This window comes from Hyla sarda, chromosome 11, assembly GCF_029499605.1.
Source record: "Hyla sarda isolate aHylSar1 chromosome 11, aHylSar1.hap1, whole genome shotgun sequence".
Classification (NCBI taxonomy): Eukaryota; Metazoa; Chordata; class Amphibia; order Anura; family Hylidae; genus Hyla; species Hyla sarda.
Genome location: NC_079199.1, coordinates 105,528,459 through 105,553,166, shown reverse-complemented (window position 1 = coordinate 105,553,166; position 24,708 = coordinate 105,528,459). Strand labels below are relative to the sequence as shown.

Genomic DNA, 24,708 nt, shown 5'->3' with positions numbered 1-24,708 from the left:
ATAGTGGGGGGGATGTATATCAGTATATAGTGGGGGGATGTATATCAGTATATAGTGGGGGGATGTATATCGGTATATAGTGGAGGGGGATGTATATCGGTATATAGTGGGGGGGGATGTATATCGGTATATAGTGGGGGGGGTGTATATCGGTATATAGTGGGGGGGGGTGTATATCGGTATATAGTGGGGGGGATGTATATCGGTATATAGTGGGGGGATGTATATCGGTATATAGTGGGGGTGGATGTATATCGGTATATAGTGGGGGGATGTATATCGGTATATAGTGGGGGGATGTATATCGGTATATAGTGGGGGATGTATATCGGTATATAGTGGGGGGGATGTATATCGGTATATAGTGGGGGTGGATGTATATCGGTATATAGTGGGGGGATGTATATCGGTATATAGTGGGGGGATGTATATCGGTATATAGTGGGGGATGTATATCGGTATATAGTGGGGGGATGTATATCGGTATATAGTGGGGGCATGTATATCGGTATATAGTGGGGGGGATGTATATCGGTATATAGTGGGGGGATGTATATCGGTATATAGTGGGGGGATGTATATCGGTATATAGTGGGGGGATGTATATCGGTATATAGTGGGGGGGGATGTATATCGGTATCTAGTGGGGGGGGATGTATATCGGTATATAGTGGGGGGGGATGTATATCGGTATATAGTGGGGGGATGTATATCAGTATATAGTGGGGGGGATGTATAGCGGTATATAGTGGGGGGGATGTATATCAGTATATAGTGGGGGGATGTATATCGGTATATAGTGGGGGGATGTATATCAGTATATAGTGGGGGGATGTATATCGGTATATAGTGGGGGGGATGTATATCGGTATATAGTGGGGGGATGTATATCGGTATATAGTGGGGGGGATGTATATCGGTATATAGTGGGGGGATGTATATCAGTATATAGTGGGGGGGATGTATATCGGTATATAGTGGGGGGATGTATATCAGTATATAGTGGGGGGGATGTATATCAGTATATAGTGGGGGGGGATGTATAGCGGTATATAGTGTGTGTATGTATGTGTGTGGGGGGTGTATATCACTTTATAACCAGGAAGGTTAGCCACCCAGCTTTTCAGGGGGCGGCATGTAGGACGCTGAGGTTCGGAGCCTCCTCATTATGGTTTATTGTTACTTATATTGGTGTCTGGTTGTCACCTACTACACCCCCCTAGCTACCAGCATCACCCAGTGTTCTCAGACTCATAAGGAGAGTCTCCTTTCAGAGCTTCGGGAAAGCTTGGTTACAACTCCTGCTGGACATACACTCCTGTCACTCAGCTTTCCCAGGCTCAGAACTGACTGACTAGACACAACTGAACAGAAGACCCAAGGATTCTGGTTGTAAATGGGTGAAAGAATATAATGAGAAAGTGCTCAATTATGACAGTCTGTGGTGAGTGTGAGGCGAGTGTGAGCAGTGTGGTAGTGAGGTGAGTGTGAGCAGTGTGGTAGTGTGTAGTGAGGTGAGTGTGAGCAGTGTGTAGTGAGGTGAGTGAGCAGTGTGGTAGTGTGGTGAGTGTGAGCGAGCAGTGTGGTAGTGTGGTGAGTGTGAGCAGTGTGTAGTGAGGTGAGTGTGAGCAGTGTGGTAGTGTGTAGTGAGGTGAGTGTGAGCAGTGTGTAGTGAGGTGAGTAGTGTGGTAGTGTGAGCCGTGTGGTGGTGTGATTGTGAGGTGAGTGTGAGCCGTGTGAGTAGTGTGGTGTTGTAGTGTGAGCCGTGTAGGTAGTGTGATTGTGAGGTGAGTGTAAGCCGTGTGGTGGTGTGATTGTGAGGTGAGTGTGAGCCGTGTGGTGGTGTGAGCCGTGTGAGTAGTGTGGTATTGTGATTGTGAGGTGAGTGTGAGCCGTGTGGTAGTGTGGTATTGTAGTGTGAGCTGTGTGTGAGCCGTGTGGTAGTGTGGTATTGTAGTGTGAGCTGTGTGTGAGCCGTGTGGTAGTGTGAGTAGTGTGGTATTGTAGTGTGAGCCGTGTGGTGGTGTGATTGTGAGGTGAGTGTGAGCCTGTGGTGGTGTGATTGTGAGGTGAGTGTGAGCCGTGTGGTGGTGTGAGTGTAAGGTTAGTATAAGTAGTGTGGTATTGTAGTGTGAGCCGTGTGGTGGTGTGAGTATAAGGTTAGTGTGAGTGTGAGCCGTGTGATTGTAAGTAGTGTGGTATTGTAGTGTGAGCCGTGTGGTGGTGTGATTGTGAGGTGAGTGTGAGTATTGTGGTATTGTAGTGTGAGCTGTGTGTGAGCCGTGTGGTAGTGTGGTATTGTAGTGTGAGCCGTGTGGTGTGATTGTGAGGTGAGTAGTGTGGTATTGTAGTGTGAGCTGTGTGCGAGTGTGAGCCGTGTGGTAGTGTGGTATTGTAGTGTGAGCCGTGTGGTATTGTAGTGTGAGCTGTGTGTGAGTGTGAGCCGTGTGGTATTGTAGTGTGAGCTGTGTGTGAGTGTGAGCCATGTGGTAGTGTGAGTAGTGTGGTATTGTAGTGTGAGCTGTGTGTGAGTGTGAGCCGTGTGAGTAGTGTGGTATTGTAGTGTGAGCCGTGTGGTGGTGTGATTGTGAGGTGAGTGTGAGTAGTGTGGTATTGTAGTGTGAGCTGTGTGCGAGTGTGAGCCGTGTGGTATTGTAGTGTGAGCCGTGTGGTATTGTAGTGTGAGCTGTGTGTGAGTGTGAGCCGTGTGGTAGTGTGAGTAGTGTGGTATTGTAGTGTGAGCCGTGTGGTGGTGTGATTGTAAGGTAAGTGTGAGTCATGTTGGTAGTGTGAGCCGTGTGAGTAGTGTGGTATTGTAGTGTGAGCCGTATGATTGTGAGGTGAGCCTGTGGTAGTGTGAGCTGTGTGGTAGTGAGTAGTGTGGTATTGTAGTGTGAGCCGTATGATTGTGAGGTGAGCCTGTGGTAGTGTGAGCTGTGTGGTAGTGAGTAGTGTGGTATTGTAGTGTGAGCCGTGTGGTAGTGTGAGTGTAAGGGTAGTGTGAGTCGTGTTGGTAGTGTGAGCCGTGTGGTAGTGTGAGTGTAAGGTTAGTGTGAGCCGTGTGGTATTGTAGTGTGAGCCGTGTGGTAGTGTAAGTGTAAGGTTAGTGTGAGCCGTGTGGTATTGTAGTGTGAGCCGTGTGGTAGTGTAAGTGTAAGGTTAGTGTGAGCCGTGTGGTATTGTAGTGTGAGCCGTGTGGTAGTGTAAGTGTAAGGTTAGTGTGAGCCGTGTGGTATTGTAGTGTGAGCCGTGTGATTTTGAGGTGAGTGTGAGCCGTGTGGTATTGTAGTGTGAGCTGTGTGGTAGTGTAAGTGTAAGGTTAGTGTGAGCCGTGTGGTATTGTAGTGTGAGCCGTGTGGTAGTGTAAGTGTAAGGTTAGTGTGAGCCGTGTGGTATTGTAGTGTGAGCCGTGTGGTAGTGTAAGTGTAAGGTTAGTGTGAGCCGTGTGGTATTGTAGTGTGAGCCGTGTGGTAGTGTAAGTGTAAGGTTAGTGTGAGCCGTGTGGTATTGTAGTGTGAGCCGTGTGGTAGTGTAAGTGTGAGGTGAGTGTGAGCCGTGTGGTATTGTAGTGTGAGCCGTGTGGTATTGTAAGTGTAAGGTTAGTGTGAGCCGTGTGGTATTGTGTGAGCCGTGTGATTGTGAGGTGAGTGTGAGCCGTGTGGTAGTGTAAGTGTAAGGTTAGTGTGAGCCGTGTGGTATTGTGTGAGCCGTGTGGTATTGTAGTGTGAGCCGTGTGGTATTGTGTGGTATTGTGTGAGCCGTGTGGTATTGTAGTGTGAGCCGTGTGGTATTGTAGTGTGAGCCGTGTGGTATTGTGTGAGCCGTGTGGTATTGTAGTGTGAGCCGTGTGGTATTGTGTGGTATTGTGTGAGCCGTGTGGTATTGTAGTGTGAGCCGTGTGGTATTGTGTGGTATTGTAGTGTGAGGTGAGTGTGAGCCGTGTGGTATTGTAGTGTGAGCCGTGTGGTATTGTGTGAGCCGTGTGGTATTGTGTGGTATTGTAGTGTGAGGTGAGTGTGAGCCGTGTGGTATTGTAGTGTGAGCCGTGTGGTATTGTGTGGTATTGTGTGAGCCGTGTGATTGTGAGGTGAGTGTGAGCCGTGTGGTATTGTAGTGTGAGCCGTGTGGTATTGTAGTGTGAGCCGTGTGGTAGTGTAAGTGTGAGGTGAGTGTGAGCCGTGTGGTATTGTAGTGTGAGCCGTGTGGTAGTGTAAGTGTGAGGTGAGTGTGAGCCGTGTGGTATTGTAGTGTGAGCCGTGTGGTATTGTAAGTGTAAGGTTAGTGTGAGCCGTGTGGTATTGTGTGAGCCGTGTGGTATTGTAGTGTGAGCCGTGTGGTATTGTAGTGTGAGCCGTGTGGTATTGTAGTGTGAGCCGTGTGGTAGTGTAAGTGTGAGGTGAGTGTGAGCCGTGTGGTAGTGTAAGTGTGAGGTGAGTGTGAGCCGTGTGGTAGTGTAAGTGTGAGGTGAGTGTGAGCCGTGTGGTAGTGTAAGTGTGAGGTGAGTGTGAGCCGTGTGGTATTGTAGTGTGAGCCGTGTGGTATTGTAAGTGTAAGGTTAGTGTGAGCCGTGTGGTATTGTAGTGTGAGCCGTGTGGTATTGTAGTGTGAGCCGTGTGGTATTGTAGTGTGAGCCGTGTGGTAGTGTAAGTGTAAGGTTAGTGTGAGCCGTGTGGTAGTGTAGTGTGAGCCGTGTGGTAGTGTAGTGTGAGCTGTGTGTGAGCCGTGTGGTAGTGTAAGTGTAAGGTTAGTGTGAGCCGTGTGGTATTGTAGTGTGAGCCGTGTGATTGTGTGGTATTGTGTGAGCCGTGTGGTATTGTGTGAGCCGTGTGGTAGTGTAGTGTGAGCCGTGTGGTATTGTGTGAGCCGTGTGATTGTGTGGTATTGTGTGAGCCGTGTGGTATTGTGTGAGCCGTGTGGTCCGGGGGCTGTCGCTGCTGTCATCGGGGCTGGATCTGGCAGCGTCTCCTCGGCTCCTCCCCGGGAATGTTATTACAGCTCTCGGAGTGAGACATCCAGAAGGAGAGTCAGGAGAGCGCACACTCACACTCACACTCTCTCCTTCATTCTGCACCAGGCTAAGCTGCAATGGAAACGCCAGGGAACCGGAGGACCACCCGGGGCCACTCTGGGACCCCCCTGTCCCCGACCCGCATCACCCGCCTGCAGGAGAAGGAAGACCTGCAGGAGCTCAATGACCGTCTGGCCGTCTACATAGACAAGGTGCGCTCCCTGGAGTCGGAGAACGCGGGGCTGCGGCTGAGGATCACCGAGTCTGAGGAGGTAGTGAGCCGCGAGGTGTCCAGCATCAAGACCGCCTACGAGACCGAGCTGGCCGACGCACGGAAGACCCTGGACTCTGTGGCCAAGGAGCGGGCGCGACTCCAGCTGGAGCTGAGCAAGATCCGTGAGGAGCACAACGAGCTGAAGGCACGGTAAGGAGGGACCGGGGACTGATATACGGGACTGATATACGGGACCGGGGACTGATATACGGGACCGGGGACTGATATACGGGACCGGGGACTGATATACGGGACCGGGGACTGATATACGGGACACATATACGGGACCGGGGACTGATATACGGGACCGGGGACTGATAGACGGGACCGGGGACTGATATACGGGACCGGGGACTGATATACGGGACCGGGGACTGATAGACGGGACACATATACGGGACCGGGGACTGATATACGGGACCGGGGACTGATATACGGGACCGGGGCCAGATATACGGGACCGGGGCCAGATATACGGGACCGGGGCCAGATATACGGGACCGGGGACTGATATACGGGACCGGGGACTGATATACGGGACCGGGGACTGATATACGGGACCGGGGACTGATATACGGGACACATATACGGGACCGGGGACTGATATACGGGACCGGGGACTGATATACGGGACCGGGGACAGATATACGGGACAGATATACGGGACCGGGGACAGATATACGGGACCGGGGACAGATATACGGGACCGGGGACAGATATACGGGACAGATATACGGGACCGGGGACTGATATACGGGACCGGGGACTGATATACGGGACCGGGGACTGATATACGGGACCGGGGACAGATATACGGGACCGGGGACAGATATACGGGACCGGGGACAGATATACGGGACCGGGGACAGATATACGGGACCGGGGACTGATATACGGGACAGATATACGGGACCGGGGACAGATATACGGGAAAGATATACGGGACCGGGGACAGATATACGGGACCGGGGACAGATATACGGGACCGGGGACAGATATACGGGACCGGGGACAGATATACGGGACCGGGGACAGATATACGGGACCGGGGACAGATATACGGGACCGGGGACAGATATACGGGACAGATATACGGGACAGATATACGGGACCGGGGACAGATATACGGGACAGATATACGGGACCGGGGACAGATATACGGGACAGATATACGGGACCGGGGACTGATATACGGGACCGGGGACTGATATACGGGACCGGGGACTGATATACGGGACCGGGGACTGATATACGGGACCGGGGACTGATATACGGGACCGGGGACAGATATACGGGACCGGGGACTGATATACGGGACCGGGGACTGATATACGGGACCGGGGACTGATATACGGGACCGGGGACTGATATACGGGACCGGGGACAGATATACGGGACCGATATACGGGACCGGGGACAGATATACGGGACTGGGGACAGATATACGGGACCGGGGACAGATATACGGGACCGGGGACAGATATACGGGACCGGGGACAGATATACGGGACCGGGGACAGATATACGGGACAGATATACGGGACCGGGGACTGATATACGGGACCGGGGACTGATATACGGGACCGGGGACTGATATACGGGACCGGGGACTGATATACGGGACCGGGGACTGATATACGGGACAGATATACGGGACCGGGGACAGATATACGGGACATAGGGACCGGGGCCAAATATGCAGAACATAGGGACCGGGGACAAATATACGGTACCGGGGACAAATATACAGGACATAGGGACCGGGGCCAAATATACGGGACCGGGGCCAAATATACGGGACCGGGGCCAAATATACGGGACCGGGGCCAAATATACGGGACCGGGGCCAAATATACGGGACCGGGGCCAAATATACAGGACGTAAGGACCGGGGCCAAATATACGGGACCGGGGCCAAATATACGGGACATAGGGACCGGGGCCAAATATACGGGACATAGGGACTGGGGCCAAATATACGGGACATAGGGACCGGGGCCAAATATACAGGACATAGGGACCGGGGCCAAATATACAGGACATAGGGATCGGGGCCAAATATACAGGACCGGGGCTAAATATACAGGACATAGGGACCGGGGCTAAATATACAGGACATAGGGACCGGGGCCAAATATACAGGACCGGGGCTAAATATATGGACCGGGGCTAAATATACAGGACATAGGGACCGGGGCTAAATATACAGGACATAGGGACCGGGGCTAAATATACAGGACATAGGGACCGGGGCTAAATATATGGGACCGGGGCTAAATATACAGGACATAGCAACCGGGGCTAAATATACAGGACATAGGGACCGGGGCTAAATATACAGGACTGGGGCTAAATATATGGACCGGGGCAAAATATACAGGACATAGCGACCGGGGCAAAATATACAGGACCGGGGCTAAATATATGGACCGGGGCAAAATATACAGAACATAGCGACCGGGGTTAAATATACAGGACCGGGGCAAAATATACAGGACATAGCGACCGGGGCTAAATATATGGACCGGGGCAAAATATACAGGACCGGGGCAAAATATACAGAACATAGCGACCGGGGCTAAATATACAGGACCGGGGCAAAATATATGGGACATAGGGACTGGGAGGATGAAATGTATTAGACATAGGGACTGGGGGGCAGATTTAATGCCGCAGTCCACAGTACGTGTCCCCTGTTAACCCTTTATATGCTGGGGACGTAGCTTTTGTTTGCAGTTTCAGGACTTTGACTCCATGTTGTTTGGATATGAATCCGGTAACGGCGCGGTGGCGGCTCCACTTTCCCCAGGAACGTATATATGCGTCCCGGCATTCCATGAGGTCCCCGTCCCCTCAGGTCTCCGCATTGCCGGCCATTTATAGCTGCAGAGTAAATACTCACTGGGGAATGACTCATGGTCTCCGCAATGCCCAGTATTGTGCCCCCTACAGTGGTAATTATACCCCAGCATTATATCTGCCCGGTACAATGGCACCTGATTGCCAAAAGTCACGGCTATCTGTTGTGCCCCCCCCCCACCATCCTTGTGCTTTGCCCGCTCCTCTTATTCACATGCCCCCCCCACCATCCTTGTGCTTTGCCCGCTCCTCTTATTCACATGCCCCCCCCATCCTTGTGCTTTGCCCGCTCCTCTTATTCACATGCCCCCCACCATCCTTGTGCTTTGCCCGCTCCTCTTATTCACATGCCCCCCCCCCCCATCCTTGTGCTTTGCCCGCTCCTCTTATTCACATGCCCCCCCCCCCCATCCTTGTGCTTTGCCCGCTCCTCTTATTCACATGCCCCCCCCATCCTTGTGCTTTGCCCGCTCCTCTTATTCACATGCCCCCCCCCCACCATCCTTGTGCTTTGCCCGCTCCTCTTATTCACATGCCCCCCACCATCTTTGTGCTTTGCCCGCTCCTCTTATTCACATGCCCCCCACCATCCTTGTGCTTTGCCCGCTCCTCTTATTCACATGCCCCCCCCCACCATCCTTGTGCTTTGCCCGCTCCTCTTATTCACATGCCCCCCCCACCATCCTTGTGCTTTGCCCGCTCCTCTTATTCACATGCCCCCCCCCACCATCCTTGTGCTTTGCCCGCTCCTCTTATTCACATGCCCCCCCCATCCTTGTGCTTTGCCCGCTCCTCTTATTCACATGCCCCCCCCACCATCCTTGTGCTTTGCCCGCTCCTCTTATTCACATGCCCCCCCCCACCATCTTTGTGCTTTGCCCGCTCCTCTTATTCACATGCCCCCCCCCATCCTTGTGCTTTGCCCGCTCCTCTTATACACATGCCCCCCCCACCATCCTTGTGCTTTGCCCGCTCCTCTTATTCACATGCCCCCCCCACCATCCTTGTGCTTTGCCCGCTCCTCTTATTCACATGCCCCCCCCATCCTTGTGCTTTGCCCGCTCCTCTTATTCACATGCCCCCCACCATCCTTGTGCTTTGCCCGCTCCTCTTATTCACATGCCCCCCCCCACCATCTTTGTGCTTTGCCCGCTCCTCTTATTCACATGCCCCCCCCACCATCCTTGTGCTTTGCCCGCTCCTCTTATTCACATGCCCCCCCCATCCTTGTGCTTTGCCCGCTCCTCTTATTCACATGCCCCCCCACCATCCTTGTGCTTTGCCCGCTCCTCTTATTCACATGCCCCCCCCCCCCATCCTTGTGCTTTGCCCGCTCCTCTTATTCACATGCCCCCCCCATCCTTGTGCTTTGCCCGCTCCTCTTATTCACATGCCCCCCCCCCACCATCCTTGTGCTTTGCCCGCTCCTCTTATTCACATGCCCCCCACCATCTTTGTGCTTTGCCCGCTCCTCTTATTCACATGCCCCCCCCCACCATCCTTGTGCTTTGCCCGCTCCTCTTATTCACATGCCCCCCCCATCCTTGTGCTTTGCCCGCTCCTCTTATTCACATGCCCCCCCCACCATCCTTGTGCTTTGCCCGCTCCTCTTATTCACATGCCCCCCCCCACCATCTTTGTGCTTTGCCCGCTCCTCTTATTCACATGCCCCCCCCATCCTTGTGCTTTGCCCGCTCCTCTTATTCACATGCCCCCCCCACCATCCTTGTGCTTTGCCCGCTCCTCTTATTCACATGCCCCCCCCACCATCCTTGTGCTTTGCCCGCTCCTCTTATTCACATGCCCCCCCCATCCTTGTGCTTTGCCCGCTCCTCTTATTCACATGCCCCCCCCCACCATCTTTGTGCTTTGCCCGCTCCTCTTATTCACATGCCCCCCCCACCATCCTTGTGCTTTGCCCGCTCCTCTTATTCACATGCCCCCCCCCCCCATCCTTGTGCTTTGCCCGCTCCTCTTATTCACATGCCCCCCCCATCCTTGTGCTTTGCCCGCTCCTCTTATTCACATGCCCCCCACCATCCTTGTGCTTTGCCCGCTCCTCTTATTCACATGCCCCCCCCCCCCATCCTTGTGCTTTGCCCGCTCCTCTTATTCACATGCCCCCCCCATCCTTGTGCTTTGCCCGCTCCTCTTATTCACATGCCCCCCCCCCACCATCCTTGTGCTTTGCCCGCTCCTCTTATTCACATGCCCCCCACCATCTTTGTGCTTTGCCCGCTCCTCTTATTCACATGCCCCCCACCATCCTTGTGCTTTGCCCGCTCCTCTTATTCACATGCCCCCCACCATCCTTGTGCTTTGCCCGCTCCTCTTATTCACATGCCCCCCCCCCACCATCCTTGTGCTTTGCCCGCTCCTCTTATTCACATGCCCCCCCCCATCCTTGTGCTTTGCCCGCTCCTCTTATTCACATGCCCCCCACCATCCTTGTGCTTTGCCCGCTCCTCTTATTCACATGCCCCCCACCATCCTTGTGCTTTGCCCGCTCCCTCTTATACACATGCCCCCCCCCACCACCATCCTTGTGCTTTGCCCGCTCCTCTTATTCACATGCCCCCCCCCCCATCCTTGTGCTTTGCCCGCTCCTCTTATTCACATGCCCCCCCCATCCTTGTGCTTTGCCCGCTCCTCTTATTCACATGCCCCCCCCCACCATCCTTGTGCTTTGCCCGCTCCTCTTATTCACATGCCCCCCCCCCACCATCTTTGTGCTTTGCCCGCTCCTCTTATTCACATGCCCCCCACCATCCTTGTGCTTTGCCCGCTCCTCTTATTCACATGCCCCCCCCCACCATCCTTGTGCTTTGCCCGCTCCTCTTATACACATGCCCCCCCCCCCCATCCTTGTGCTTTGCCCGCTCCTCTTATTCACATGCCCCCCCCACCATCCTTGTGCTTTGCCCGCTCCTCTTATTCACATGCCCCCCCCACCATCCTTGTGCTTTGCCCGCTCCTCTTATTCACATGCCCCCCCCCACCATCTTTGTGCTTTGCCCGCTCCTCTTATTCACATGCCCCCCCCCATCCTTGTGCTTTGCCCGCTCCTCTTATTCACATGCCCCCCCCACCATCCTTGTGCTTTGCCCGCTCCTCTTATTCACATGCCCCCCCCCACCATCCTTGTGCTTTGCCCGCTCCTCTTATTCACATGCCCCCCCCACCATCCTTGTGCTTTGCCCGCTCCTCTTATTCACATGCCCCCCACCATCCTTGTGCTTTGCCCGCTCCTCTTATTCACATGCCCCCCACCATCTTTGTGCTTTGCCCGCTCCTCTTATTCACATGCCCCCCCCACCATCCTTGTGCTTTGCCCGCTCCTCTTATTCACATGCCCCCCCCCATCCTTGTGCTTTGCCCGCTCCTCTTATTCACATGCCCCCCCCCCATCTTTGTGCTTTGCCCGCTCCTCTTATTCACATGCCCCCCCCCATCTTTGTGCTTTGCCCGCTCCTCTTATACACATGCCCCCCCCCCATCCTTGTGCTTTGCCCGCTCCTCTTATTCACATGCCCCCCCCCCATCCTTGTGCTTTGCCCGCTCCTCTTATTCACATGCCCCCCCCATCCTTGTGCTTTGCCCGCTCCTCTTATTCACATGCCCCCCCCATCTTTGTGCTTTGCCCGCTCCTCTTATACACATGCCCCCCCCCCATCCTTGTGCTTTGCCCGCTCCTCTTATTCACATGCCCCCCCCCCATCCTTGTGCTTTGCCCGCTCCTCTTATACACATGCCCCCCCCCCATCCTTGTGCTTTGCCCGCTCCTCTTATACACATGCCCCCCCCATCTTTGTGCTTTGCCCGCTCCTCTTATTCACATGCCCCCCCCCATCCTTGTGCTTTGCCCGCTCCTCTTATTCACATGCCCCCCCCCACCATCCTTGTGCTTTGCCCGCTCCTCTTATTCACATGCCCCCCCCCCACCATCTTTGTGCTTTGCCCGCTCCTCTTATTCACATGCCCCCCACCATCCTTGTGCTTTGCCCGCTCCTCTTATTCACATGCCCCCCCCCACCATCCTTGTGCTTTGCCCGCTCCTCTTATTCACATGCCCCCCCCACCATCCTTGTGCTTTGCCCGCTCCTCTTATTCACATGCCCCCCCCACCATCCTTGTGCTTTGCCCGCTCCTCTTATTCACATGCCCCCCCCCACCATCTTTGTGCTTTGCCCGCTCCTCTTATTCACATGCCCCCCCCATCCTTGTGCTTTGCCCGCTCCTCTTATTCACATGCCCCCCCCACCATCCTTGTGCTTTGCCCGCTCCTCTTATTCACATGCCCCCCCCACCATCCTTGTGCTTTGCCCGCTCCTCTTATTCACATGCCCCCCCACCATCCTTGTGCTTTGCCCGCTCCTCTTATTCACATGCCCCCCATGCCCCCCCCATCCTTGTGCTTTGCCCGCTCCTCTTATTCACATGCCCCCCCACCATCCTTGTGCTTTGCCCGCTCCTCTTATTCACATGCCCCCCACCATCTTTGTGCTTTGCCCGCTCCTCTTATTCACATGCCCCCCCCACCATCCTTGTGCTTTGCCCGCTCCTCTTATTCACATGCCCCCCCCATCCTTGTGCTTTGCCCGCTCCTCTTATTCACATGCCCCCCCCCCCCATCCTTGTGCTTTGCCCGCTCCTCTTATTCACATGCCCCCCCCATCCTTGTGCTTTGCCCGCTCCTCTTATTCACATGCCCCCCCCCACCATCCTTGTGCTTTGCCCGCTCCTCTTATTCACATGCCCCCCACCATCTTTGTGCTTTGCCCGCTCCTCTTATTCACATGCCCCCCCCCACCATCCTTGTGCTTTGCCCGCTCCTCTTATTCACATGCCCCCCACCATCCTTGTGCTTTGCCCGCTCCTCTTATTCACATGCCCCCCCCCACCATCCTTGTGCTTTGCCCGCTCCTCTTATTCACATGCCCCCCCCATCCTTGTGCTTTGCCCGCTCCTCTTATTCACATGCCCCCCCACCATCCTTGTGCTTTGCCCGCTCCTCTTATTCACATGCCCCCCACCATCCTTGTGCTTTGCCCGCTCCTCTTATACACATGCCCCCACCCCCACCATCCTTGTGCTTTGCCCGCTCCCTCTTATACACATGCCCCCCCCCACCACCATCCTTGTGCTTTGCCCGCTCCTCTTATTCACATGCCCCCCCCCCCATCCTTGTGCTTTGCCCGCTCCTCTTATTCACATGCCCCCCCCATCCTTGTGCTTTGCCCGCTCCTCTTATTCACATGCCCCCCCCCCACCATCCTTGTGCTTTGCCCGCTCCTCTTATTCACATGCCCCCCCCCCCACCATCTTTGTGCTTTGCCCGCTCCTCTTATTCACATGCCCCCCCCACCATCTTTGTGCTTTGCCCGCTCCTCTTATTCACATGCCCCCCCCCCCACCATCCTTGTGCTTTGCCCGCTCCTCTTATTCACATGCCCCCCCCCCCCATCCTTGTGCTTTGCCCGCTCCTCTTATTCACATGCCCCCACCATCCTTGTGCTTTGCCCGCTCCTCTTATTCACATGCCCCCCCCCCCACCATCCTTGTGCTTTGCCCGCTCCTCTTATTCACATGCCCCCCCCCCCCATCCTTGTGCTTTGCCCGCTCCTCTTATTCACATGCCCCCACCATCCTTGTGCTTTGCCCGCTCCTCTTATTCACATGCCCCCCCCCCCATCCTTGTGCTTTGCCCGCTCCTCTTATTCACATGCCCCCCCCATCCTTGTGCTTTGCCCGCTCCTCTTATTCACATGCCCCCCCCATCTTTGTGCTTTGCCCGCTCCTCTTATTCACATGCCCCCCCCATCCTTGTGCTTTGCCCGCTCCTCTTATTCACATGCCCCCCCCCCATCTTTGTGCTTTGCCCGCTCCTCTTATTCACATGCCCCCCCCATCCTTGTGCTTTGCCCGCTCCTCTTATTCACATGCCCCCCCCATCTTTGTGCTTTGCCCGCTCCTCTTATACACATGCCCCCCCCCCCATCCTTGTGCTTTGCCCGCTCCTCTTATTCACATGCCCCCCCCATCCTTGTGCTTTGCCCGCTCCTCTTATTCACATGCCCCCCCCCCATCCTTGTGCTTTGCCCGCTCCCTCTTATACACATGCCCCCCCCCACCACCATCCTTGTGCTTTGCCCGCTCCTCTTATTCACATGCCCCCCCCCACCATCCTTGTGCTTTGCCCGCTCCTCTTATTCACATGCCCCCCCCATCCTTGTGCTTTGCCCGCTCCTCTTATTCACATGCCCCCCCCACCATCTTTGTGCTTTGCCCGCTCCTCTTATACACATGCCCCCCCCCCCCATCCTTGTGCTTTGCCCGCTCCTCTTATTCACATGCCCCCCCCCACCATCTTTGTGCTTTGCCCGCTCCTCTTATACACATGCCCCCCCCCCATCCTTGTGCTTTGCCCGCTCCTCTTATACACATGCCCCCCCCATCTTTGTGCTTTGCCCGCTCCTCTTATTCACATGCCCCCCCCATCCTTGTGCTTTGCCCGCTCCTCTTATACACATGCCCCCCCCCACCATCTTTGTGCTTTGCCCGCTCCTCTTATTCACATGCCCCCCCCACCATCTTTGTGCTTTGCCCGCTCCTCTTATTCACATGCCCCCCCCACCATCCTTGTGCTTTGCCCGCTCCTCTTATTCACATGCCCCTCCCCCCACCATCCTTGTGCTTTGCCCGCTCCTCTTATTCACATGCCCCCCCCATCCTTGTGCTTTGCCCGCTCCTCTTATACACATGCCCCCCCCCCATCCTTGTGCTTTGCCCGCTCCTCTTATTCACATGCCCCCCCCACCATCCTTGTGCTTTGCCCGCTCCTCTTATTCACATGCCCCCCCCACCATCTTTGTGCTTTGCCCGCTCCTCTTATTCACATGCCCCCCCCCCACCATCCTTGTGCTTTGCCCGCTCCTCTTATACACATGCCCCCCCCACCATCTTTGTGCTTTGCCCGCTCCTCTTATTCACATGCCCCCACCATCTTTGTGCTTTGCCCGCTCCTCTTATACACATGCCCCCCCCACCATCCTTGTGCTTTGCCCGCTCCTCTTATTCACATGCCCCCCCCCACCATCTTTGTGCTTTGCCCGCTCCTCTTATTCACATGCCCCCACCATCCTTGTGCTTTGCCCGCTCCTCTTATACACATGCCCCCCCCATCCTTGTGCTTTGCCCGCTCCTCTTATACACATGCCCCCCCCCCACCATCCTTGTGCTTTGCCCGCTCCTCTTATTCACATGCCCCCCCCCCATCCTTGTGCTTTGCCCGCTCCTCTTATTCACATGCCCCCCCCATCTTTGTGCTTTGCCCGCTCCTCTTATACACATGCCCCCCCCATCCTTGTGCTTTGCCCGCTCCTCTTATTCACATGCCCCCCCCATCTTTGTGCTTTGCCCGCTCCTCTTATACACATGCCCCTCCCCCCACCATCTTTGTGCTTTGCGAGATGTCGGCATTGGAGCGCAGAGTATTTAAGCTTCTCTCGCACTGGTATCGGGCTCCCTTCTGTCTGTCACAATTTCAGGGCACAAGGAGACTGGCAGCTGCTTCTTTTGCAGCTGTCATCTTCATCTCCTGTTGAGCCTATTGTGCCCGCCTGCCCTGGCACTGACGTCCTGCAGGCTCAGCCTCTGCCAAGCACTAGACGAGGAGGATGCGCGGTGTCGTGTTCTGCTCCTCAGCCGTGTGTTGTGTCTGGTCAGCAGCTTCTCCACTCATATGGGCACACCCAGCGTGCCCCCCGCCATCGGCAGAGAAACTCCTCTCCTTCTAATAAACCCAACTGTATGAAGGGCTCAGGGTGGGCGCACTCCAAGTCCCTATAAGGCAGCGCCAAAATGCCGGGAAAAAGATGGTGTCCTGCCAACATCAGACTCATTCTGCTTTTCGTTTTCCAGATGATCCTCCACATTCCATGTAAAGCCTTTTATCCGTAATTTTCCTGCCGCGTTCTACCCCCAATTACATAAATATGTGGGCTGGGGCTCGTGGGCGTCGCCGCCGTTATGTTTATGTGGTTGTCGGATTTTCCATAAAAGATCAGGGTCCCCAGGGATGTAGGAGACGTTATAAGTCTCTGCTCCAAAAAATATGGCCTCCTGATCCAGATCTAATGAAGTGCGAGGAATTGTCTGGGAACCGGTTCTGACTATTACAGGTTGTGTCATAGAGAGCGAGGGAGGATCACAGGGAACGAGTGAGTCAGCGCCGCAGAGCCGGACCGCGCAGAGTCCTACCTATAGGAGGGACCGCGCCGAGCTATATCGGGAACATCACTCGCCACGAATAATTGTCATAAATATAAAAAAAATCCTTCCTTAATAATCCGATTTTATTTCAATGAGTTTAAATTAGTGCGGGAAGGGGATGAGATTGGCGCAGTAAAACCAGGAACTCAAAATATTCTTATAAATGATAAAATATCCAGTAAAAGTGAATAATGTGGTGAAGTATTGTCATCTATGAATCTCATCACTATATTTGTATATGTTTATTATGATGTCGTATAATTCCTCGGGTACAGACGCCGCCCGCTATATAAAGTACTGAATTAGCGTTTGCCGCAGAGTTAATGACGGGGTTGATGTTCCCTCAGGGATGGGGACAACATGACGGAAAGCTGTTACTATAATGATCTTATGAAGTAATATGTATATATTATGGAGGTAATTGAGGGCGTGATGGGCACACGTGGATTGTTACCAGAATCCTTCCTGACTAAACACGTGGGAAGCAATATGGCCGCCGCCGCCACCGCACAGTGTTCTCAGGTAGATTTGTCAGCCATTTATAACAAGTTTCTTAGGGCTTCCCCTGCAGCCCTCGCATAGCTCAGACATATACTGTGACGTTGTCTACCTGCAGGGAACAATAATGGCGGCACTTTTCCGCTTGTTCTTCGGAGGACTAATGTCTGGGGGGGGGGGGGGCACAGGTCGCACATCCTCCGTCCTGCACATTCCTATAGTGATCACCTTGTCGCCTCAGGGAGATGTATGGCAGGAATTCTTTCTACGTCACCTTTATTTGGCGCGGTGGATTCTTCCTCTTGTCAGGCCTACGCCCGCCGCTAATATTTCACCTGCGGTTTCCGTGGCGACCCATAGGCCAGGACCTGCCAGCTCATAAAATAGTAATGTATGGCTCATCTCTTGCACAACGCTCACTAGCAGCCTGCCGGGTAAATCGTGTCACACACCTGGGCACCACCTTATGAGCTCTGCCGCCACGCCCGTATCCTGATCGCAGCTAATTGTGCGGGGGGAGGGGGTACGGTATAAAGACGCCATTGTGCGGAGAAACATCTGGGAGAGACAGACAAAACAGAAGTCATCTGGTCAGCAGCACAGTGTATTTCAGGACTGATCCTATAAAGTCCTAATAGAAGGAACAAGGTCTCACAGCAGCACAGCGTATTTCAGGAGAGGAGTGTTCTGATCCTATAAAGTAATAATAGAAGGAACAAGGTCTCACAGCAGCACAGTATAGGATCAGAACACTCCTCTCCTGAAATACTCTGTGCTGCTGTGAGACCTTGTTCCTTATTACTATGACTTTATAGGATCAGAACACTCCTCTCCTGAAATACTCTGTGCTGCTGTGACACCTTGTTCCTTATTACTATGACTTTATAGGATCAGAACACTCCTCTCCTGAAATACTCTGTGCTGCTGTGAGACCTTGTTCCTTATTACTATGACTTTATAGGATCAGAACACTCCTCTCCTGAAATACACTGTGCTGCTGTGAGACCTTGTTCCTTATTACTATGACTTTATAGGATCAGAACACTCCTCTCCTGAAATACTCTGTGCTGCTGTGAGACCTTGTTCCTTATTACTATGACTTTATAGGATCAGAACACTCCTCTCCTGAAATACACTGTGCTGCTGTGAGACCTTGTTCCTTATTACTATGACTTTATAGGACAGAACACTCCTCTCCTGAAATACTCTGTGCTGCTGTGAGAACCTTGTTCCTTATTACTATGACCTTATAGGATCAGAACACTCCTCTCCTGAAATACTCTGTGCTGCTGTGAGACCTTGTTCCTTCTATTATGACTTTATAGGATCAGAACACTCCGCTCCTGAAATACTCTGTGCTGCTGTGAGACCTTGTTCCTTATTACTATGACTTTATAGGATCAGAACACTCCTCTCCTGAAATACAAAGTCATAATAGAAGGAACAAGGTCTCACAGCAGCACAGAGTATTTCAGGGAGAGGAGTGTTCTGATCCTATAAAGTCATAGTAATAAGGAACAAGGTCTCACAGCAGCACAGAGTATTTCAGGAGCGGAGTGTTCTGATCCTATAAAGTCATAATAGAAGAACAAGGTCTCACAGCAGCACAGAGTATTTCAGGAGAGGAGTGTTCTGTCCTATAAAGTCATAATAGAAGGAACAAGGTCTCACAGCAGCACAGTGTATTTCAGGAGATGAGTGTTCTGATCCTATAAAGTCATAGTAATAAGGAACAAGGTCTCACAGCAGCACAGAGTATTTCAGGAGAGGAGTGTTCTGATCCTATAAAGTCATAGTAATAAAGAACAAGGTCTCACAGCAGCACAGAGTATTTCAGGAGAGGAGTGTTCTGATCCTATAAAGTCATAGATAGAAGGAACAAGGTCTCACAGCAGCACAGAGTATTTCAGGAGAGGAGTGTTCTGATCCTATAAAGTCATAGTAATAAGGAACAAGGTCTCACAGCAGCACAGTGTATTTCAGGAGAGGAGTGTTCTGTCCTATAAAGTCATAGTAATAAGGAACAAGGTCTCACAGCAGCACAGTGTATTTCAGGAGAGGAGTGTTCTGATCCTATAAAGTCATAGTAATAAGGAACAAGGTCTCACAGCAGCACAGTGTATTTCAGGAGAGGAGTTGTGATCCTATAAAGTCATAGTAATAAGGAACAAGGTCTCACAGCAGCACAGAGTATTTCAGGAGAGGAGTGTTCTGATCCTATAAAGTCATAATAGAAGGAACAAGGTCTCACAGCAGCACAGAGTATTTCAGGAGAGGAGTGTTCTGATCCTATAAAGTCATAGTAATAAGGAACAAGGTCTCACAGCAGCACAGAGTATTTCAGGAGAGGAGTGTTCTGTCCTATAAAGTCATAGTAATAAGGAATAAGGTCTCACAGCAGCACAGAGTATTTCAGGAGCGGAGTGTTCTGATCCTATAAAGTCATAGTAATAAGGAACAAGGTCTCACAGCAGCACAGAGTATTTCAGGAGAGGAGTGTTCTGATCCTATAAAGTCATAGTAATAAGGAACAAGGTCTCACAGCAGCACAGAGTATTTCAGGAGGGGCTGGGAATCTCTTACAGAAGGTCACAGCAGAAACAATAGGGTGTCCCAGCAGCACAGAGTATTTCAGGAGAGTGCTATACTGATCTTATGGCAGTGTTTCCCAACCAGGGTGCCTCCAGATGTTGCAAAACTACATGCTGGGAGTTGTAGTTTTGCAACACTTGGAGGCACCCTGGTTGGGAAACACTGTCTTATGGAAAGTCATAGTAGAAGTTACAGGATCCTTCAGCAGCACAGAGTATTTCAGTGGCCTCAGGAGTGGTCCATGTGACCGTCCCGTATCATGCGGCGTCCCACGATCTGCTGGGATCCTCACCGCTGTGCGACGTCATTACGAGCGTCTGAAATTCCACATGTCGTCCCCATTGCTCCTTCCCGGCAGCCGCTCCCATAACCTTGATAAAAGTCTCTTTGTCCCCACAAACAGCGAGGCTGGAGATAATCTGCAGACATGGCCGCCTGCCCTTCAGTCCTGTGCCCGTTAACCAGGGCTGTGCCAGCTGTACAAAAGAGCCAGTGACTGGCACGGCCTACGTGGGCGTCATCAGAGGTCACCATCTTGGCGAGACACAATACAGGTCAGGTGCTGACGAGTAATGAAGGCAATGTCCATAGCAACCACAGTGGGAGTTTTGCCTTAGCAACCAATGAGTGCAGGTCTTGCCCATAGTAACGAAAATGTATTTTCCATAGCAACCAATGAGATGGCTGCTTTTATTTTTTTAAGCTGCTATAAGAACTGGTTACTAAGGGAACCACCTCTCTTTGGTTGCTATGGAAAACCCAATAACATGCTCATTCGTCTCCACAATGGCTGCCTGTGGCCGGGCTCTTTATCGGTGGCCGCTCCCTCTGGGACAAGGTTCGCACTTTTCTCGCTCTGTCTGGCAGATTGTGAATTCCTGACATTTTTTCGTGAAGTGAAAGTACTTTATGTAGTATCCGCGGAGGGTTTATGCAATAAAATGGCAGCACAGCATGTGGCCAGAGATCCTCGCCCGTCCAGGCCGCTCCGCCCAGAACACTGGCAGACTTGTTTCTTTATGATTTCCTGGTCAGTGATTGGCTGCCTCGGTGGATCGGCGCCAGTATTACGTTGGTGGCGTTCTTCCAGAGCTGTGATTTATCAGGAGGCTCGCCGCTTCATTATGTCCATCATGGATCATGGCTTTTATTGTTACTTTTAGATTTGCGGCTTTGTAGTGAAGACCGCGTGGTGCTGGAGCGTCTGTAAATATTTCCGTATATGTGTATCTGCCATCTTATCGTCTTCTTCTATTACTCTTCACGTTATCTTTGTAGCGTTTTTCTTTGGCAGACATGCCGCCATTTTAAGAAGTAAAATCGTTGTGAGCGTAAATTCCTTCTATGAATGGCGCACTTATCGCTCAGCTGTCCTTGTCCACACTTCCTTCTTTGCGGTCGGACCCTGTTGTGCAGATAACGCAGAGGACGGTACAAAAACAGGAACCGGCCCCAAGGCCTCCGGCAAATAAAGACCGGCAATTGCTTCCTGAATTGTACCCTGGGACCCCGGGGACCACAGACCATACAATTTGCCTGGCAGTAAAGAGGTTAATGGTTGCGCCTCAGCTGTATTGCGCCACATTTACCAACTTAGCAGTGTCACCCCCCTATTATTTGTAAGGAGGATGATACTGTCATATATATATATATATATATATATATATATATATATATATATAATTTTTTTTTTTTTTTCCTGGTGTAGTTGAGCGCTCTGTCCGCACGCTTGTCTTACACTACTCCCCCAGATCCGCAGTCTTATTATAAACGTGCAGTGTAGGATGTGTGAACTGAAGCCTATGGTGGAGACTGTTGGGGGGATAGAGAAAAACGTCCCAAAATTTTTTTAGTTGGAAATTGAAAAATAAATCCAAATAAAAACATTATCTTAGTTCCAGGGTGTTTCCCAGTGGCGGAGCGCTGCCGTAACGCAGACCAGTAACAAAGAGCAGCTTGTGCGCGGACCATGTGTCCTCTGATATTTCTTTTTCCCTTTTATTTTTTGCCATAAAGCGGATCGGGGGTGGGGGGTGGAAGTTTCCATTGCGGTTATAATTATATCATTTTTTTTCGCTCTCGGTTGCCGCGCAGCCCATGACTCACGTCTCCTCTTCACTTCTCTGTTTGCGGTTTTGTAAATCAGGATTATTTTTTATTTTTTCATTTCTAGAAATCCTTTGTTCTTTTTAACGGATCCTGGAGGCATTTTTTGGATTTCGCTGGCTTTAATGTGATTGGGTTCTGTCGCCATCCTCCTGCAGCTGCTGCCGGCGCTGGATCTTGGACAGTTGTTTGGGGAGGTGACAGCCGCCGTCCTGGGGTACAGACCCTCACAGGTGCCAGGACGGGGGGGACGTCTCAGCTGTCGCCAACAGTCCCGTATGTTTATACGGTGCACCATACCGGGGGAGGGGGGCGACATGTACTCACTAAATCCCATGGTCAACTTGTTTCCCCTTTTTAAATGACCAAATTGTTAAATTAAATTTTATATTGCTCAATAATTTATAAAATTGACTTGGGGTAAACGCACAACGGATTATGATGCAATCCATAGACCCAGATTTATCAAACTGTGTGATAGAAAAAGTGGAGAGATTTCCCCCCCAGCGACCAATCACAGCTCAGCTATCGAGCTCTGGTAAAGTGAAAGCTGAGCTGTGATTGGCTGCTGGGGGAAAATCACTCCACTTTTTCTCTCACACTGTTTGATAAATCTGGGCCATGGTACGTGTGCGTAACCTTAAAGGAGTAGTGCAGTGAAATATAACCATATAAGTTATAGATCTCAGGGGTCCGATTGCTAGGGCCCTGGCAGTCTTCTGGAAGCGGCCGTTCCGACCCCCGCAGGAAGACACGGCGACACGCCCCCTCCATGTATCTCTCTGGCAGTTCCATTTGGGGGTTGGCACGCCCCCTTCCAGCAGACTGCCGGGGCCCGTTCAGGAGATCACGGGGGTCCCAGTGGCCGGACCCCCTCCCGCAATCTATTATTTATTCCCTATCCTTTGGAAAGGGGAAAAGTTATATTTCACTACAGAACTCCTTTAAGTGTAGGTCACACAAATGCGTATTTTGCTGTTGCTTAATTTCCTATCCATTAAAGTCAATGGGTAGTAAAATCTGCTACAAAAAACAAAGCACCAAAAAAGGACACGTGTGACCCTACACTTAGGGACATTCTCATTTGAGCAGGGTATCCCCTGTTCCCAGGCTAGGGAATCACTTGCAGATAAGTGTGGTCCATAGAACGCCCCTGTGAGTGCGTGCCCATCGCTTAATTCCTTATTGGCCTCCCAAAGATTCGGGAGTGTTCCTTTAAAGGGGTGCTCCGCCCCTAGACATCTTATCCCCTATCCAAAGGGTAGGGGATAACACGTCTGATCGCTGGGAACCCCCGTAATCTCTCCTGCAGCACCCGGTGTCATCTGCTGCACACAGCGAACTTCGCTCTGTGCCTGATGAAGGGCGATACAGGGGCCGGAGTATTGCGACATCACGGCCCCGCCCCCTCATGACATCACATTAAACCCCCTCAATGCAAGTCTATGGGAGGGGGCGTGGCAGCCATCACGCCCACTCCTATAGATTTGTATTGAGGGGGTGGGCCGTGACGTCACAAGGGGGCGGGGATGTGACATCACGATACTCCGGCCCCTGTATCGCCCGTCATCAGGCACGGAGCAAAGTTCGCTGTGTGCAGCAGATGACACCGGGTGCTGCAGGAGAGATCGTGGGGGTTCCCAGTGATCAGACGTGTTATCCCCTACCCTTTGGATAGGGGATAAGATGTCTAGGGGCGGAGTACCCCTTTAAACACGAAGGTCCTTTAAGAACCCTGGGGAATGTGTAAGTGAAGGATACACTAGAAACCATGCACCACAGCGCTCATAATGTTCCTTAATGATAGGTAGTAGTGCAGAATACAACGCATATTTTAGGTCTGGTGTGACCCTATGTCAGGTGCAGGGAGCACCGCAGAGCGATGACGTGTGAGGGTCAGAGGGCAGACACTTCCGGAACTGCTCCGGTTACATCATCCAGTATAAACAAAGTATGAAAAGGGCTCCGGGATAAGATACAAAATACATAAAAGTTCAAACAAGAATGAATGACAAAACACAAACTGGAGAGCCGACGGCAAAAGAGCAGCTCGATTTACATAAAGGGGAGACGTTATTCCCACTGGTGTTCCAGGATGCGGCTCTGGATGATGGCCGTAAGGACATATGAGATCCGGATCTCCCCCATACACAGCAGACTTCCTTCCTACACTAGTGACTAATCCGCGACTAAAGATTCCTCACTCTTATTATACGCGGCCAGTGCCAACCTGGACATTTGTATCCTGCTTTATGTAGGAACCACTATGGGTGCAGGGCACGTGGCCAACCCCATGATGGTTCCATGTAATACACAGCATAGCCGGCTGGCCGTGTTATTTCAGGTCGGGTAACCTAAACTATATGATGCGACAAAGCTTTATTTCAGTTTTTAATTCAATGATCACCATGGTTACAGTGAAATGTGACTGTTCTGCTGCATTTCAGCATGACGTATATTGAGTCATCATTTAGGAGTGACTCGTGGGCCCGGTGTAAATGTGGCCTGTTCTTTACATAAGGGAAATATATATATATCAGATTTTTGTGCCATTGGTTTGGTGAATGACCCCCTTAATCCCTCCGATATAGGAAGATTACATTGTAACTGGAGATAAAGATGGACTTTACCCGAATGGCGATCTTATCCTGAGGGCAAAGTATTTACATAGAAAGGGGATGGGCAGGGGCGCAGCTCCGAGGTAAACAGTCCAGGAGTATCATAGCATAAGGGCCCCAGAGCCTCAGTTTAGGCCTTTAGAAACCTTTAATGGCTGGAACTTGTGGATTACCACCGACAATTGCGCAAAAAAAGTGTATATATTCCGGTGACAGGGCGTTGTGAGCTCGGTCGTCGTGTTGAGGTCGGTTGGATGTCTCTGGTGTCCTTGGTTCAGTGACAGCTTCTCGTATCAGCCGTACCATATGACTTCGTGGTCAGCTATGTTGGCACGGCTTCCTGCGTGGCTCCAGATAAATACGGCGCGGCCTTACCCGCGATGTTACATCATTCACAACCTGGGGTGAGGCGCTGTATACCTCAGTGATGATCCGGGGTGAGGCGCTGTATAGCTCAGTGATGATCCGGGGTGAGGAGCTGT

The 24,708-nt window shown here is 52.1% G+C and overlaps 1 protein-coding gene across 1 annotated transcript in view; it reads left to right on the top strand.

Annotated features, from left to right (window-relative positions):
- The first annotated feature begins 4,976 nt into the window (after window positions 1-4,976).
- The window catches only part of LOC130295382 (lamin-A-like), a 36,239-nt gene continuing 16,507 nt past the window's right edge, over window positions 4,977-24,708 (top strand). Inside the window, 1 exon segment of the mRNA XM_056546069.1 lies at window positions 4,977-5,432. Coding sequence (XP_056402044.1) covers window positions 5,086-5,432 — 347 coding nt within the window. The 5' untranslated portion in view covers window positions 4,977-5,085.